The 19,273-nt window shown below is 37.6% G+C and overlaps 1 protein-coding gene across 1 annotated transcript in view; it reads right to left on the bottom strand.

The window, feature by feature from the left end:
- Positions 1-19,273, bottom strand: part of LOC139721362 (early estrogen-induced gene 1 protein-like) — a 98,914-nt gene that overhangs the window by 32,166 nt on the left and 47,475 nt on the right. The window contains exon 3 of the mRNA XM_071632679.1: positions 3,389-3,532. Within this exon, the coding sequence (XP_071488780.1) occupies positions 3,389-3,532 (144 nt within the window). The remainder of the gene's footprint in view (positions 1-3,388; positions 3,533-19,273) is intronic.

Here is a 19,273-nt window from a genome sequence, read left to right as displayed (position 1 = left end):
ATTGAAAATATAAGTTGGGCAATAAGAACTTCACACATTCTTAAATTTATCACTGAAGGAGAATTGGTATGATGAGAGAAAGAGAGGATGTAACTGACAAGTTGAGCCTGTTGGCCAATAAATCAAAATATCATGAACCTACAAAATGTTTGTTAGCCTATAAATCAAATATATTTATTTCTTTTATTGGGAAAGAAGTCTAGAATGGGAAGAGGCATTATTTGTACATTCACACGTCCCAGATCCTCTGAAAATTATGTTATATGTTTGAAACAGTGACAAGCACAGTAAATCACAGTTAGAACATCCTCCCACCTTCCATTTCTATCTTTCCAAAAGAAAAAAGATTCTTGAGAACAATTTATTTGACACTCAAAAATAATAAAGCCCTTACAGCAGAAGATGACGGAGGGAAAAGGTATTATTCTATTAAAAAGGGACGAGAAGTAAAGGAAGTGGGACAAACGGAAAGAATTTTCAAGGTTAACTACCCAACTTCTGTATAAGCTGTTATTTTTGTGATGGTTTATTTTTGTGAATTTCATGAATCACTGTTGGACCACAAATTTTAACAACACGCAAAAATGTCATCCATGTACTGGTGTAATAGTGCACTCACGACTGCTTTGTGTCAATTCATGAAAACAACATCTCGCAAAAATGTCCACGACCTCCTCATTCGTGAAAATATCTGCTTGCGAAAATAGCAGCTTAGGCTTACAGTATTTGATACGCAGTGAAGAAAACATGGGGGGGGGTCTCACTCATTCATATTTGATATTTATAAGCAACTCAGTAATGTTCTATGAATGTTTGCAGTCACTTGTGTTATATGGGAGAGATGCATGTGATGATTACTGCAACTATCACAATGTAATAAAGTCAATATGGCCACCAGCCTGTCCCTAATGGTCACTTGCCAAGAAAGGCCACCTCTATGCTTCCCTCAAGAGGCCAGTCTACGAAGGCTTGACTGAATCTCTATGGACGTTAGGAAAGAGCTGACTGAGCTTCACTCTTTTCAATGATGTGAAAAGCAATGACTCACTAACACCTTGCTTGAGCGTGGATGGGATACTTAAAGGACAAGTTCACCTTCATAAACATAAGGATTGAGAGAATGTAGCAATATTAGTAGAACACATCATTGAAAGTTTGAGGAAAATCGGACAATCCGTTCAAAAGTTATGAATTTTTGAAGTTTTTGTGCAGTAACCGCTGGATGAGAAGACTACTGCAGTGTGTGAAAAACTTATATGTCACATGCGTACAACAATATAAGGAAAATATAAAGAGAATTTCACAAAATTTCATCTTATGAAAAAAGTACACATTCCCCCGACTCGTTACCGACAAATGTTATGGGTAATATTATTCCCCCTGCCTTTAGAAAGAGGCAAGTCAAGTGCTCTTTTATTATGCGAAAAAAGTGAAAATATGTTGAATTTTCTTTATATTTTCTTTATACTGTTGTACGCATATGACTCACAAGTTGTAGTAGTCTCCTCATCCAGCGGTTCCAACACAAAAATTTTAAAAATTCATAACTTTTGCATCGATTGTCCAATTTTCCTCAAACTTTCACGGATGTGTTCTACTAATATTGTTGCATTCTCTCAATCCTTATGTTTATGAAGGTGAACTTGTCCTTTAAGAGTCGTGTGATATCGTCCGTTCAGTTGCACATCATGCCCAAATGTTTTAGTAGTATTACCAAAGGATTACTTTGAAAAATTATGAAGGAAAATTCTGAACAGGAATTGGAACATTTTCTGCACATCATATAACTATCATTTTCATGGGGGGGGGGGGTTGAAGAGAGTGAGAGAGGGTAGGGTATAAAGGATATAGAAAGGAAGATAGCTTTTTGGTATATACCCCCCCCCCCCCCCCAAAAAAAAAAAAAAAAAAAAAAAAAAAAAGGCAGCTTTACTCTGTCTGAGAGAAATAGACCTGAATTTGTTTTGGACATATTTGTGTTGATTGAGGGATCTCAGTGCAGGGCAGGGCAGGCAGCGACTTGCCGTGGCTCATGATTTATTCAAGGCCCCCTTTGCCCAGCCAGCCATTTTTCTGGTGCATACTAACGTCACTTCTCGATATGGCTGCTGGCTGAGATCTGCAACGCTGACGCTTTCAAATTCGATGCTGAAATCAGTTCTCGTGGAAATCAGTTCTAGCACATACAGCAGTACAAGTGCTGTCAATTTGATACACTGGAAGCAGTGCTCAACAAAGTGACATTGAATTCTGAAACTGTGTGTCCCCTATGGACAGCGTTGGTTGCAGAACATTATGATAATGAGAGTTGTCTTTTTATGTAGACCCCCCTCCCTCCCCCCCCCCCCCCCATGCCTTTATATCCTGTCGCTCAATACATGGAAAATATTTTTCCCATTTGCCTCACTTGGCACTTGGGCATTCTCGGAGGTGAATGTTGCAGTTCCCTTGTCCAACAGTGTATGTTCGTTGTCCTGGGTATGCTTACAATTTAGATGTGGGTAGGCCTATACAATGTAGTAACAGTGTGGCAAGTCATTACCAGCACATACAAAAACCACAGAAGAAACAGCAAAAAATCACATTATTCATGACTAGGGATAAGGGAGTTGCCATGGCACTCACAGCCATTGTGGGAGGGTGAATGATGCGTCACTAAACTGAATACATTACTTTCATAAACCACATCTCGGTGTCACAAACTAACACTACACCTCAAAGTGTCCAACACAGTGTAAAGGTCCACACTGCACTCTGACACAAGTGGCTGCAGTGTAATTTCATCTAATGGTGTAAACTAATCACCACTTGTGATGATACGAAGTACTGTGTTACATGCATTTTACACACATACAGCATAAAGGATACATTCGCTGGGCTTCATAACAATAATGTGCCAGAGCAATGTTTGCTTTGTTTTTTATTTCCTTTTTACAATAAAGTCGACCAGCATTCAAGAATGTCTGGCTAATTTCGTGTACTAGAATCCAAAATGCTATCTTGATGATTCTTGCAGTCGAATGAAGAGTTGCTTACTTGTCAATTTGTGTAAATGATTGCAGAGTAGAGTTGCACACAATTCATTACGAGGATTTTCTAATATATTCGAACCGGCTAGCCTTCCCACTCCACCGTACTCCTGTGCTTCCAGGTTTGTAGGTAAATGGACCCATGTGAGTGAGATGTGCCGTCCATGTGGGAAACAGACCACGTGTCACATCTCGCAAAGAGCACAAGCATCTCATGATGTGAAGAAAGTATTGTATGCTACGAAACTTGATATGATATTGATTCCACAAACATTTGCACTTCATCCCCTCTGAGAAGAAATAATTGGTACTCGCTATGACATCGGCCAATCGAGCCATGAAGACGCTCCGATACGCACCTTTAATGTACTGTTATCTTGTCTGTTTTTGGTGTCGTAACCCTCCAGGAGGTATCTTCTCGACGTGGACCCCGCCCCCGCAAACTCGGCCAGGTTGATGTCGACGAACCCGCATTTTGTATACGACTTTCCACCTTTGACTTCCTGTGAATGAAAATGACAGAAAAAACAATGACGACAACATTGTTTCAAGTGACTCGATACATCTTTTCATGATTACAAAGAAATTTGTCCTAAATCTACTTGCTAACATGAATATGATAGCTCTTTTCTGATTTTTTTGCGTAATATTTGTGTTTATAGCCCAGCAACCTAAGGAAACTGGCAACATGACTCTGCATTCAAATACATTGACAGGAAAACACAATGCCACAGCCTGTAACATCCTGATACAGTGGAATGCAAATGTCATTATTAGGTGATACGCTATCAGCGTATCACCTATTGTGATTGTCAAAATCTCTCTTTATTTCTTTTTATTCTTCTTTCTTTCTGGACAATTTTGTGTCATCAATATCTCAAGAATGACATTACGGAATAACATGACATTTTCAGGGAACATGTCTCATGACAATATCTAGCCACAATAAGGTTTTCATGACAGTAACATATCTATGACGTCGTCTAGGCGCCATTTTGTGATTTTTGGACCATGTTACATGATCGATCATAACTTCATAACTAAAGGTCATTTCTGTATCATTTTTTGTGGACATAAAGTTCAGGTCACGTTCTATCTTACTTCTTTTGATGCTAATTACCTAGGACATCATTAAGTGCGCGTAAGCGCGCGTCAAAATTTTAAAAGGCTCAAAACAACTTTCCAATGGGAAATCTCGAAGTTTCAGACAATTTTATGCGTTTCAAACAATTTTGCGCGTGCGCGTCCGTCCGCGCATTTTCGCGCGCACAGCGCGTCAGCAACATGAAAATACACTTTTTTTGACAGATTTGGATTCCTGATACTTTGAGCAACAATATCCATTGATTTCTAATCGATTCCTACAAATAACAAAGCAATGCACTTGCGTCAAAGTTCAAATTTCGCCTGCGCGTCTATGTGCAAATATAGTGAAAAAACATGTCTTTGTTTATTTCGCCATAGCTCTTTAAAACGTCAGGTGACCCCATGTTTTTATTGCATATTACAAAAGCATATAAATTGGACTTGACGTTTCAAGTATCATTATTTCCATAATTACATTATGACGTCATCATATCGTCATCTGAAATCAAAAAAGTGGAATTAATTTTTTTGAGGTACTGTTTCTGACATTCATTTGCTCGTATCTCTGTTGTTTAAGCTCAATATTATCCCAAATTCAGATATGTTGTACTTTGAACATTTGCCTTTCAAGTCCATGTCATGGTTTTGAAATTTGATGACGTCATCATGCTTTAAATTGTGTTTAAAGGTAAAGACGCAAAATCGGACAAGTTTACGTGTATTGTCTATGGGAGGTGATTTTTTTAGAAACCATGCATTGACTTGACAACGTTTAAGCACCTTTATCTCAGCTGATTTTGCTTCATTTCCTCTGAAACTTATTTATGTTGTAGATGTGACAATAAGCTGCAGTAATCATGCATTTTATTCTTTGAAATCTCCTCATGAGGTTGACAATTTTGCAATTTAAAACTGAAAATGAGAATGGAATGCGGACCAAACGATTCGTGATTCATCTTTCACGTACATAAGCTTACGTTCCTCTAATTTTCTCGTCGAGACGTATGGCCGAGTGGTTAGAGGCGTCGTCTTAGAAACGTGAGGTTGCACACGTACGGGTTCGATCCTCACAAGAGCACGAAAGAAAATAATAATTTTTTTTTAACTTTTTTTCTTCAATGGAGTACTACACCTTCGTCCATGTAGAAATCACGTTTGCATGTAAACACACCTATACGCACACACTCACACAGTATACCTTTGTTTTGCGTTGGAGACTGCATTACTTCGTCTGCTGCAAAATTATAGTTTTGCAGGTTGGGCTTTTCAAACTGATACAGTATACTGTAACAAAATGAAATTTGTTCATATCAATTCAGTAACACAATGTAGTCGTGGTTACTTTGTGCTGATTTATACATGTAACAAGCTATACATTGTAAAAAAGGTATTCAGTCTTCTGTATTGATGATTATTTGTCAATTAGTGGTTTTTGTGGAGTTTCAGATAGTGATAAAAAGTATGGATGATAAGTGCAGCGATAATTCCTATAGTTAGTTCAAAGCTGTGTTACAGATGTTTGATACATACATTTAGCATTGTGTGTGTGTATATACGTGTGTATACAGGTTGGCCATATGACACATTCTAGACAATTACTCTTAATTGATTAGCAAACGTGATCAGCTATGGAACTGAATATGGTACTAATGTATGATGTTAATGATTCTAATTAAACTGTGACGAGTTTAAAGGGATAGCGTAACTGTGTGTAAAAATAAGGCAATTACTAGAGATTGTAATTTGTCATCACTGACAAATTAAGGTGATCCGATTTTTTTTTAATCAATGATTCGAGTCCTGATACTGCAAAGTCTCAGCTACAACATATTAAAATCTGAGAGAAATTCACCGAAGCATAAGTAAGATAGTGCTTGATAAAGAGAGTCATGTCAATTTTCACATCTAAAAAATTCCCTCCCATAGAGATAACGTCATAGCGAAGATAGAAAAAGAAGTACATATGACCTTTGACCCCACATTGCACAGACAAGATGGCATCAGGGCAAAAAGTGATTATTTTATGAAATGATCCCTGTAACATGGTTTTTACGTGTGCAAAATATGGGGAAGATAAGACATGTATTCACCAAGATACAGGATGAAACATCTATGACCTTTGACCCTAATTTACATACCCAAAATGGCGTCTGATCAAGTAGTTGTTATTTTATGAAATAATGTTCGTGACATGAACTAAACATGTGCAAAATATGGTGGATATAGGGTATGTTTTTCTTGAGTTATTGCACATAAAATTGCAAAAAGAAAGAAATATTTCAATACATCGAAGATAAACTTTAATTTCAACCAAGTTTTTTTACGTGATCTCGACAACGTATGAAAAAACGAAGGGCACACTTACGATAGTGCTACGTCTCAGCTACAACATATTAAAATCTTAGAGAAATTCACCGAAGCATAAATGAGCTAGTGCTCGATAAAGATAGTCATGTCAATTTTCATTTCCATAAAAATTGCACTCCCATAGAGATTACACGTAAACTGGTCAAATTTGACAAGGTTACCTTCAATCCGTTTTTTCGAGGTGATGTCGTTATCTAATCAAAATTGTGTAATTACATGTATGAAAGAGCATTTCATAAGCTTAAACATATTGAAATTTGGATGAACATTGGCAAAGGATAAGTGAGATACACTCGAGTGAACTTGAAATTTGATGACGTCATTTTGAAAATTTACTTTTTTTACTTTATTAAGAAATTTAATATCTTTTAATCATTTTGTCAGCATAGCCAACCCATGAAATGATATGTACAACTCATCAGCTTTCAGAATATAAAAAGAAAATGGAGGGTCACCGTCCATCCTGACGAGTAAAATCCGATTTAAAATTGGCGGTTTTTTGGCATAGTTGCACTGTGTATCCCCATTGACGCACGCGCGGAATTTTGAATTTGACGGGCCCGTATGACGTCATATTGAGTCGGATCAACTTGAAACTTGGTAGAAATATTCCTTGACATTTTGGACATCCGATCCGTGTAAAAAAACTGAAAATTTCTATTGCATATGAGCTGTGCGTGCGAATATGTGCGCGCGCGTACGCGTCCGTCCAATTTTTTCAATTTTTCGAAAAATGCTCCAAATGGTCTGAAACGTGTGCAAAAAAATTTTGAGCTCGATTTGAGCATACAAATATTTCAACGCGCGCGTACGCGCACGTTCTAAGATAAATATGAATTTTGACAATATGAGTAGAATTCGCTTGACTTAAAATATATGTGACGTAAATTTCATTGAAGAATTCGATTCTGTTAATGAGATATGGATGAAAATGTGTTTTCATATAATGACGTCATAGTGACGTCACGGTCGACTGATCACTATGATTTTATTAGACCCGTCGTCTTTGGGACATGATACATATATGGTATAATTTTGACATTGATAGGAAGAATACTTTCTGAGCTAATCGATACACAAAATTTGTCCAGAAATAAAGAAAGAAGAAGAAGAACCACCAACAAAGAATCCGTACAGATACAGAAGGTGATCCGAGAGGATACTCGGATCACCTAATAAGGATATTTTAGGGCAATTTGATAACCATGCCTATAATAATTTCATACAGGTACTAATGCCTCCCTCATATTCATGTGATAGATCGTCATGTCAATAGCAAACTGACAACGTATGATGAATGTGTTATATATTGAACAACTGTCTTTCAAGTCCATAACGTTCCCCATATTTTCCCGTCGAGACGTGTCGCCGAGTGGTTAAAGGCGACGTCTCAGAGACGTGAGGTTGCGGGTTCGAACCTCACAAGATCACGAAACAAAATACTTAGCTACTTTACTGTTTTTTTTTCTTCAATTTTGTATTACATATTCGTCCATGTAGAAATCACGTTCGTATATAAACGCACCTATACACACACACAGACACACACACACGCCATATCCCTCTTTTTTGTGTGTTGGAGACCACATTGCTTCGACTGCAGCAAAATTTTGCAGGTTGACTTTGTCAAACCGATCATAGTATGTAATGACGACGACTGAGGTGTTGTACTTTGAACAATTTTCTTTCAAGACCATGTCATTGTTTTGTAATTTGATGACGTCATTACACTGAAAATTGTGATTAAAGGCAAGGTATCAAAACCAGCCGATTATAGGTTTTATGTCTGCGGGACGTATTTTTCCCAAGTTGCCAGAAATGGTATAGCGACCTCAGTCGTTACAAGGCCGCTTTTCCGTCTAGCAATGCAATAGATGTTCACACGGCCGCGTTAGTTGAGTGGGCATTGACTTTCCCCCCGTTATATCTATACATTGTTGTTGTTTTTCTGTCTTACCATTTCCGTGGATGACCCGTGGCCGAGTGGTTACAGAAACGGTTTCGCATGCACGCTCAATATAACTTCAAGGTGCCTATATCACATTCTTTTCTTTGTCGATCACAGATGACTGTCATCTGATGACCACAAGCGTATCACCTAACTCGTCCTCAATGTGACGAGTTTTCATGTCTCGTTATTTGTTGAAGCTAAAACATAGTACTTGGAAGGGCTCAAAATCATCTGCCACTAATTTGGAATTTGCTTGCACTATTTTGAAAAGCTTATACCAAAAACTTGTCAGGCTGAAGCGATTCGCCGAGGTACTAGTAATGAGTTGTTTTGCGGTATTTTGAGATCAAAAGTGCGAAATAATAAAAGCCGGTAAACCAACTTACAATGTATATTCCTGAAGCGCCCTCCCCATTCAGTGGAGGAATGTGAAATGGTGCTAGTACATGATAATCGAATCATGTCCAAGCAACGGCACTGGATTGCATACAGACTCGCATGTGATGGATACTGCTGTGGCCCGATATATTGTAATCAGTGAAATCAAATAATATCACACACAGTAATATCTGTAGCAACCACAATTCGGGTAAACTCTGAGATTGTAGTACTACTACTTATGGAAAAGCTTTTTGGTTCATATTTCGCATTGTCGTCATTACCTAACTGAAATGGTGTTATGACAGCATTATTTAACACATTTTTTATGTGTACATGTACATGTATGTGTACATTTTAAAACAATGATCAACAGTTCTGCCAGGCATGAGAACTACAGCTTGTATGTTTTGGCTTCAATAGTAAATGACTACCACAGTAACATGCAAAGGCTGTGGATGCTCCAGTGACAGCAAAACTGGCCCTCCAAATTCATTGTTGTTGCCATGGCAATTGCTAGTACAGAATGTCATCAGCACATCAACTGTTTGATGTAGCATGTTGGGTCCCACAGTATTTTCCTTTAGAATATCAGGTAAAGCATTAGCAGCATACAGACAGGTATTTATGACCTAATGGTTAGACAATCATTCAGCAATTTCAGAATACCACATATAAAGAGTACAAATAAATTTTTAAAAAATCACAATTTTTTTCAGATAATGCCAAATTTTTCCATCTCTGTTGTATGTATCTTGCTGTCTTGTCATAACAGTTAGTTGCAGCATCCTTCACAGATCAATTAAAACTCACAATTGATGCAACATAATTCAATTAGTTTCAATGGGATTTGGCTAACAAATACTCTTTCCATGATATGATGAAGTATGCCACATTGAATGCTGAAAGTGAAGCTTTGTACACCTGTTGTATGTCCTTCCTATTGATTTCTTATTTAAATTGTCAAAATATGCCTGCCAATAAAACATTGTATGCAACCCTTTGCTCACAAACACCTGAGCAAATTTCAACGAGCCTTATTAATTGACTGACAGTGAATACCAACAGCTGGCACAGGAGTTTGTGAAATTTTAGGTCAAGTCTGGATTTTTATTCTATACCGAAAAGTAATGAGAGATATAGAATACATACGCTAATGAATCAAAGCTGGCGGTTTTGAAAATTGCTAAAAAGCAAGACAAGTTTTAACATGAAAACCACTTTTCCTGTTTACAAGGCAGACAGACACATGGCTACACATTGTACATACAGTGTACACTGTAGTTACCCACGCCGATGAAAATCGGCAGGGGGTTATGTAAAGGGTTCCGTATGTTTGTTTGTTTGTTTGTTTGTTTGTTTGTTTGTTTGTTTGTTTGTTTGTTTGTGTACAAGATAACAAGAGAACGGGTAAACGGATTTGCACGAAATGTTATGGGGATGTTTGGATAATGGCAGGAAAGAATCGATTAGATTTTGGTGATAATCGGTTGACCCTTGCAAATTCTGTGTGACCTTGAAGTTTTGACCCCATGGTATAGTGACCATTCCGAAAATTTCCCGTTTCTCACTTTGCGATTTTCCGCTACCATACGAAAACATAAACTCCCCAACGATCCGACTTCGCTGCTCAAATGTTCGTAAGAATTCCGAAATTTACGTTTAGGCCTATTTGAGGGACTATGTCCTTCTAGATTTATGAAAGTTCGTTCTCCGTCATCACAAACTGGCCCGTATTTTGATGATTTTTCAAATTAACATAGATTGTTTTTTTCGTTGGAGGAGCATTTGCTCGGTTGCAGTCACACTGCACGATATGCGTGCTCAATGTCAATGCGTGTGCAAGGCCGCTGAAAATGCATCGCGCTCTACACTGTTGGTGCAAAATTGCACCGCCACGGGGACGTTGCGGCGCTCGTTGGTGGCCGAATACTGGTGCAGTAGACATTTGCATTCAACCCTTGCATTGAATAATTCCCGTAGACACTAATCATAGGGGTAATTGCCTAGGGGGTACGTAAATTTTGTTTTTCTTTTGCGCTTTTGTGGATACCATCAAAGATCGTACACTCATATGACATTTGATATCATCACACTCTCGGCTTGCTATAATCAAAATATCCCGCAAGAAAACGGCGTATTTCTCGATTTTTAGCGCTTTTTCCGCGACCCGTCGCGTAGACAATACTCTTAAAACTGGACTTAATTCGCGCGCGCTTGGAAAAGTTCCGATTCTGCACTTTTGACGGTGGAATTTGGGATTTTCGATGGATTTTTGGAGGAGACTTAAGGACTTTCCTGTACGTGAATGAGTGTTAATACCGTATGTGTAATGATGTGATTTGCGTGTGATGTGACTGTAGAACCAAAGATCGTACACTTCAGTGTCAGTGTACGATCTTTGGTAGAACTCACTGGCTGGTGATAAAGCACACTGGCAATTAAGTGGCCAAATTCTGGTAGATGACCGAATGCACATCATGTTTACCCCGACTTTGTACTTAGGCGTGGGTCTGCCGCCTTTGATGGCCCCTCTCTAGTTACATTGTGAGTTTCACTCATGTCAGCAGGACACGAAACACCATGCAAATATGCAAATAGCAATGTGTATGCACAGGCAAAGGACAGGTACAGTCATATGAGGTAAAGATGCAGGCAAAACATTTATGAAAGAACAAAATGCAAAACAAAAGTAATTTTCTGTGAGTGAGGATACTTGTACACAAATAACCAGGGCGGCAGTGTGAATGTGCAAATTTAAGCAAACGTTTGAATGATGTTTAGTTATAAAATCAACTTCTCTCCCTCCCTCTCTCTCTCTCTCTCTCTCTCTAAAAAAAAAAGAAAAAAAGAAAAGAAGTGACAGCTGTGTAAACCAAACTGACAACCTCTCATGATTTACACAATGCACTGCAGACGTGTACATTGTCAACCTGTGACATCATCGCCACGGTATACAATTCTGAGGAATTTTACCCTTTTTCTAGCCTTACAATAGTGGCCTCCCTAAAAAGAGCCTGCCTACGCTACACAGCCTGATTGACTGGCTGCAATGCAAATCCCATGCACAAAGCCTGGAATACCCCTTGTCTGTTTAGAAGCCAGTTACTATGGAAACAATTGTTGCTGATGACATCACTGTTCTACTCTGTGTTTCATGGTTCAACAGAAATTTATTTGGTCATGTTTGAAAGGCTGTTGCTCTTAAATTTACGAAAAAAAAGGAATAAACACCATCATAATAATATGTGACAGTAAGTCTTTAGGATGAAGGGCTTTAGAATGATAATGATGTTAATAATAGAATATCATTTATATTGCACCATTTCTATTGCAAAAATGCTCAAGCCGCACTCTTAGATGAAAGCATGAAGATACTTGTAAGCTAAACACTGTTCTTACAGAAAATGCTGGTAATGTCCCCTTAAAGGTATTATTTACCATTTGCAGATAAAACAAACATCCAGCTTTAGTGCTTCAAAATACTTCTTGAAGGTGAATTGGTGATAGAAACCTATGTAAAAATTTGAATCAGTATAATCAATCTTTTAAAATGTGAACAATAGTTATGATGAAAATTTTTCTAGACTAAACCATCTACAGTTATGGTTCAGTGGGAAAATAGTGATTTATCCTTATATTTTAGGTATTTTTACGAAATTTTTATATGGCAGGATCTTTGGGGATACAACTGACCTACACATATTTATTGCATCAAATGTGATATCTTGAACATTTTTTAAATCAATGCTCCCAATGGTAAATAGTACCTTTAACATGGGTTGGCTCTAGCCAAGACAAACTTGAGGCTTGCCTGCTACAACATGAGAAGTGTAAGGTCATGAACTTTTCAGACTCTGTCATGCCTCCCTGTTGCTACAATGACATTACTGTACAGTTGGTACACACGCCATAAACCATATATATTTCATATGATGTGAAGGTAGTTTAAAAAGAGAAATAATTGTTTCTGTTATTACATTGAAGCAAATTAATCCTAATCAAAATGGTAAATGAAACTGACAAAATATATTTGTAATTCACAAACGCTCAATTGAGAAAGAGGTCCTTCTCTTGCCTCAGTGAAAATGAAACACAAAATGTCCCAGGAAGTATTATATCAGCCTGCTGTAATTTTGCAATAGGATATCAGACATTTGTGAAACTGAAATGCAACTGATGTCATAAGCTCTTCTTATGTATGACTTTCATTTGTATTTTAGGGTTTATGTTGTTGTTGTATTTTTTTTTGTTTCATTATGTAATCAGTGTGCCAATATGGGATTTGAAAATGAATTTGACTTGAACATCATTCGGAATCAATGTCACAATCACACAAATTTTGACTACACAATGGCAGCAACTCGGGCAAGAAAACTGAGTTAGGAAGTAAATTGGAGAGCTAATGGTGTATACACTGTAGAATGCCATATAATAAGCACATTGTAGTTTGTTTGTCCGTAAATCACAGAGACGATGGGCTCCTGTAGTGTTTGTTTCATGAGTGCTACACTCCTGCTAGAAAGGTTTACCCCAGACATGATGTCCAAAGAAGTGTCCAGCTACTGTCAATGAAAATATTAAACCTGTGACCATGCAAGCAATCTTCTAGAAGAGGCGGTGATGAAATAGAGAGCACGGACCATTTATCACAGGAAGTTTGGACCCGAGGAACCTGGACCCTAAAGTGTGATGGATTGGCTAAGAAACGAGCCACTGCTCATGCCTAAAGATGAGCAAACCTGACAAATGAAGTGATGAAATGCTTCTACAGCTTGGCTCATTTGAAGCAGTCAATATTCTTCTTAAGGGCCATGCACTATGTTATGGCAAGGAGATGAGACGAAAACTGAGCGTAAACATGACATAAGGTGTGTGTGTGTGTTTTTTTTTTTTCTCTCTCTGTAATAACATTGTGATCCCATTAAAAGCTACGTATCCTACAAGGGTTTAACCTATTGAACAAATGCATTTACAGTATAAAGTACTGTAGTATCCATTTTTTATAACATATATTTGTGCATGGGGGGGGGGGGGGAGGGGAGTACTCCATCATCTCAAGCACCTTGCAAGGCATTCTGTAGATAGCCAGGTGCAGTCACGGGTATCACATGTCCATGACATCACAAGCATATTCCTCCCTTTTTTCTGTACACATGAATGCCATTAAATTCACAAAAATATTTTGTACTAAATAGGCGTTTTCACACCAGCCCGATAAAAATCCAAGCTCGAGATATTTTTTCGCGATCGCAAATTAGCGCGCTATTTCATTTCCTATTCACATCTGCCCAAAGATAATTAGCCCGAAATTTTTTCGAGCTAATTCGACAGCTGGGCATGCGCAAACAGTGTCGGGTATACTAGTAGAGCACGGTCACACACGCTAGGCACGATGGGATGCATCGCGCTAATTTCTTGAGGCGTTTTCAAATTATCAAATAGCACGCTAGTTCGCCAATTATCCCGCTATTTTGGAAATTTCCCAAGCGATAGAGCTAATTTGTGTTCACATTATCATATAGCGTGCTATTTCGTGATCGGGTTAATTTCCCAAGTCAGAAAATAGCGCGCTATTTCAAAACATCGGGCCGATGTGAAAACGCCTAATGCCTTCTTCAAGCATTAATCAACATGATCCAGGAAGTTGTTTGTATTCACACTCACATACATAGACTAACTTTCTTATAGTCCTACACAAAACAAATCCAATCGATAAACAAATAAAATTCAAGACCTTAAAAATTAAACGATTGATTCACAGACTATACTTCAGAGACTGTCGGATGTCATTCATTGATGATCAAACAGTAACCCCATACACAAGAAATTCTTACTTATAATGATATTGAAAGATGAAGAACATGAAATAATTAGAAATTAGCATTATATGTAAAATTGTCATTAATGAAGACAGAAAATGAAGAACCTGAAATAACTAGAAATTAGTATAATATTTAAAATTGTCATTGATGCAGACAGCAAGTATTAGATAGCATTACATGTACATCTATTAAACACACTGGCTCCCTGGGCAGGCATATTTCTCTAATTCCCGATAAGATTTCATCAAAATTTGAGCTTTGTTGCTTCTTTCTTTTTATTTTCCTTTTCCTCTTGTGTTTTTCAGCGGCTCCAAGGACTGGGAGCATCCACTATGTATCACTATGTATATGATCCTTTCTTTGTTTGAAATGATAAGTTTATCTGCCATCTGATCGAGGGGATAGCCGGATTGTTGTATCCTGTACAGACTCAAGGATTAGCATGACTCACAACTAGTTGGTTACAAAAAGAAAGAGACGTGGCTTCCCTCATAACATACACTGTGCAGTCTGCTGACACCCGTACATGTCCTCAGCACTGCACACAATGCAAGTCTCGATGATGACGCTTGCATCATGCCCACACAAAAACAGTAGCCTACAAATTCTTGCTGCATAATAATGCCTACACTTTCACATGTTTGATTCCAGGGAATTCAAGTACAAGACTATCTTAAGCTAGCAGGGGTAACAAATATTAATCAAATAAAAAATTAATGCATCTTCCAAGTGAAAATAAAACAAACAAACGAGTGAAAGTGTTGATTTCTACCAAACTAGATAGTTTGCATAATATGCCTGCTATATCATGATTAGATTTCATTTTGGAAAAAAAAAACCATCAATAATTGTTAGACCTTTTCCTTATAAATACCAGGGCCATACTGCATAAACAGATTCAATAAAACATACGTCATTTAATCAAAATCCAGTATCAGCCAATGAGAATCAAGTATTTAAGGACTTATGTTTGATTTTCTGACTAGTATGTTTGATCTCAACTTTTATGCAACAGGACCCTGGAAAGACATCTTAGCATCTTACAGCAGCATCAAAATGCATGTCATGAAATATCTTTACTTCTTCTCACTACATAATGCACTGGTAGGCTGAGCTGAAACATAACAAAGAAAGGAATTTATGGAGAAAGAGAAAATTCGCATACAAATTTTTGATTTGATGAGAAGGGATGGAGACTGTGTGTGTACAAAAGGGCAGCTCTGGAGAGAGAGGCTCAAGATTGTGGTTTAATGCCAAATGTGACTGACCGACCATTTTTTAATTCCTTTATTATTCAAAGCTTTAAGCATTCCCAGGGACAAGTCAGTAAAATAATTGGCAAAATACAGTGAATACAATTAAGCTTAACAAAAGGGCTGAACAGACAGTACTATTACTAATAGAAATATTTGTCGCTTTTCAGATATGGCTATCCGTTCTCTTGATATCCAAAGACTATTGAAAGAAAAAAAGATAGAATAAAGAATTGAGCAAAATTTTGATCAATTTTACATTCAAAAGAAATCATGAAAGAAATGTATACACGTATGCAAGAGAGGGTCAGACAAGAATTTTCCTCTTTCAGCAAAACTTTTGATGATTACTACACTCAATCAATGCACAAGTTAGAAAGCTAACTTCAATTCAAGTCAAAGAATATCTTTACTCTCCCTACATTACAATCCACTTTCTCTTCAGTGACGAAAACTCCACTATCAACAGAGTCTTTGAAAATTGATCCTCTTCTGAAATAGTTTAAAAAGAGATAACAATATGTTTCTCTTGCTTTGTAAATGAAAATCGTAACAGTCAGAGGTATTCCCCTGTGAAGCTTTCCAGGGAAACTTTTCTGTCTTCACAGCAGCGACAGAAATCTAATAGAGCGCAAACTTCCTGAGTGGGAGAGTGTTGTGTGAATGTGGTCTGAAAACACAGTCCCTCTGTACAATTTTGTCACAAACTATTATATGCTTGTTCATCAACAGTCATTCTGTTCAAAGCTACTGTGAAGTATGTTACATTATCAACCCCTTTTCTGAAGCTTTTAACAGTTTATTTTGGACCATCAACTTCACAAATTCTTTGCAGCTTTTAACAGGTATTACAAGCAAATGACCTGATTGGCTAATCAGCATCATCATTAACATTCCTGTGTCAGGTGTATCTGAGTAAATTTCACATCATCTGATCCTGTCAACAACTTGCAACACCTGTTTCAAAGAGCAGAGTGTAGCAGTACATTGCACCATGTCTATTGTCAAGAAATAATGAACTATTGATTTTTACATTCTTTTAGTTGGTTTCAATAACATGAAATGAACTGTCAAGTTGGAGAACTGTTGTTTGTTGACAGCATACTTGACTGATCATATTGCACAGGTCATCACACTTTACCAACGTTTCAAGCTTATTCTACCAGTTTGTCTTCTTGTAGGTCTTCATAAAATAAAACAAAATCAAATTAACCTTGAAATTAAATAAATTTAACATTAAATTCTTACCATTAACTAGAGCCAAGGATAAAAAATAACGGTTAATATACCTCACCTTACAAGGGTTCCAAATCAGCAGTTTCCTAGTGGTCTGGTAGCAATAATGTTATGAATATGATCAGGAAGCCAAATTATCAATTTTTGGATATTATACATCATATACAAATACAAATTTCACTGAATGGTACAGCTTCAAATATTCTGCGTTCTTACATCATACATTCAAAAGTTTCTTTGATACTCCCATGATACACCATTCTATGCCGTTACAAACAGTAGAATTCACATAATAGCACTATTATAGGCTATGACTTATTAACTTGGAAAAAAAGTTAGATATGGCCACTATTATATGGTAATTGATGACCTTCAGCTAGCTCATTGGTCAGCCAGACCAGAACTAAATTTCTGTTTCACAGGTTGCATATATATATTGTGAATGTTATGCAACATTCATTTTTCATATATAAAAACAGGCTGTGTTGTTACCCACTCAATCATTTTATAATTTGATGATTTTCTTTCATGATTCTCAAGCAGTGCATAGTGCATGGTTAAAAACCATCTCCACAAGAGGTTATGCTTTGTTTTCATAATGAATTCAAACCCCTAGCATGTGACTTTTGGCAGAGATATTATATTTATGTTCCAAAAACCACAAAAACCTAGTAAGGGCTGTCAAGTGAGACTAGTTTGGCATTGCTCTGCTTGTGCACTTTCTGAAGGCAACGTGCATTCTCAAAAACTTCATGGACTACCTCACCACCTTGACTTGTGAGTCACAGAGTTTGAAAAATTTGCTTGCTCTGCATGCCACCTCAGAACTGATTTAGGGTGCGTTTATAAGATTTTTCTTCTGGCCAGAAACAGTGTTTTGAAACACTGTTTCTGGCCAAAACACTGTTTCTGGCCAAACAGTGTTTCTAGCAAGAAAAAAAATCTTATAAATGCTAGCCGTGATTTGAAACAGTGTTTTGAAACACTGTTTCAAATCGCACAAAATACTGTAGTGCATTTCAAAACACTGTTTCTGTAGAAACAGTGTTTCAAAAATCTTATAAACGCAACCGCGATCTCAAACACTGTTTAAATGACGTCACAATGCCTTGCGCGCGCCCTCTTTGACCTTTTGCTGAGGAACAAACTGCGCAGAGTGAGTTGCGCAATGGCACAGTCTGAGTGAGAGCCCCATCACACTCGGGGGAAAAATCTTATAAACGCTCTCCTGACGAAACCGTGTTTCAAAACAGTGTTTCAAAACAGTGATTCTAGGCACGTAAAATCTTGTAAACGCGGCCTTAGCTGCACAAAACAAAGTGGTCAAAACATACTTAAGAATTTTGCGCACAAAGAAAATGTCACAATATTCTCAAATCCATAATAAGAAACACATACCACCACAATATTTTTTTTACCTATGTGCTACATCCAGTGCTACACTGACACCAGGCTCAAATACACTGATTCTAGCCTCTGCGCAAAAAATGCACACGTGATTTACTGCGTCTTGTATACTATGAAACCAAAACATGGTCACTCCCCCCCCCCCCCATTCTTCCTCCATAAACAATTGTTTCCTAACTCTACAACAATAAAGCATGTGAGAGGTACTAAAATAGACTATTTATTATATCAAAGGCCCTGAGGTATGTACAGTATGTTCATTATTTATGTCATAATAGCAATCAACATACAATTTGTAGCAAACTGAGCGACTGAGTCAGTGTATGACAAAACACTCAACAGAAATTGATTCATGAACTGACTAGCTCGTTACTGTATACCTCCACAGGAAAAGGACATCGATGGATTTGATACGTAAATACGAGCCCTTTTTAACATAATGCACACTACCCTGGATAAAACTTGAAAAAACAAACCATCATGTGATGCATGTGATAGTCTTTCCTTACATGAATGCGCATGGAAAGGATTCCATCATCTGCACAAACAAATCAAACACAAACAATGTGGGAGAAAGAGAGGGGGAGAGGAGGAATTAATAATGCATGTTGCACGCTTGCCATACACTCTCAGAGCTATCATATTATTTCAGCATGAAGCCAAACAGTGGGGGGGGGGGGGGGGGGGAAGGAAGAGTACAGTATATCATACGATCAGTCGGCCACCACCTGAATATTACAT

This window comes from Diadema antillarum, unplaced genomic scaffold (assembly GCF_040938485.1).
Source record: "Diadema antillarum isolate AM-2024a unplaced genomic scaffold, OU_Dant_1.0 scf00000141, whole genome shotgun sequence".
Classification (NCBI taxonomy): Eukaryota; Metazoa; Echinodermata; class Echinoidea; order Diadematoida; family Diadematidae; genus Diadema; species Diadema antillarum.
Note: the sequence above shows the minus strand (reverse complement) of the source record. Positions and strands in the feature narration are given on the sequence as shown.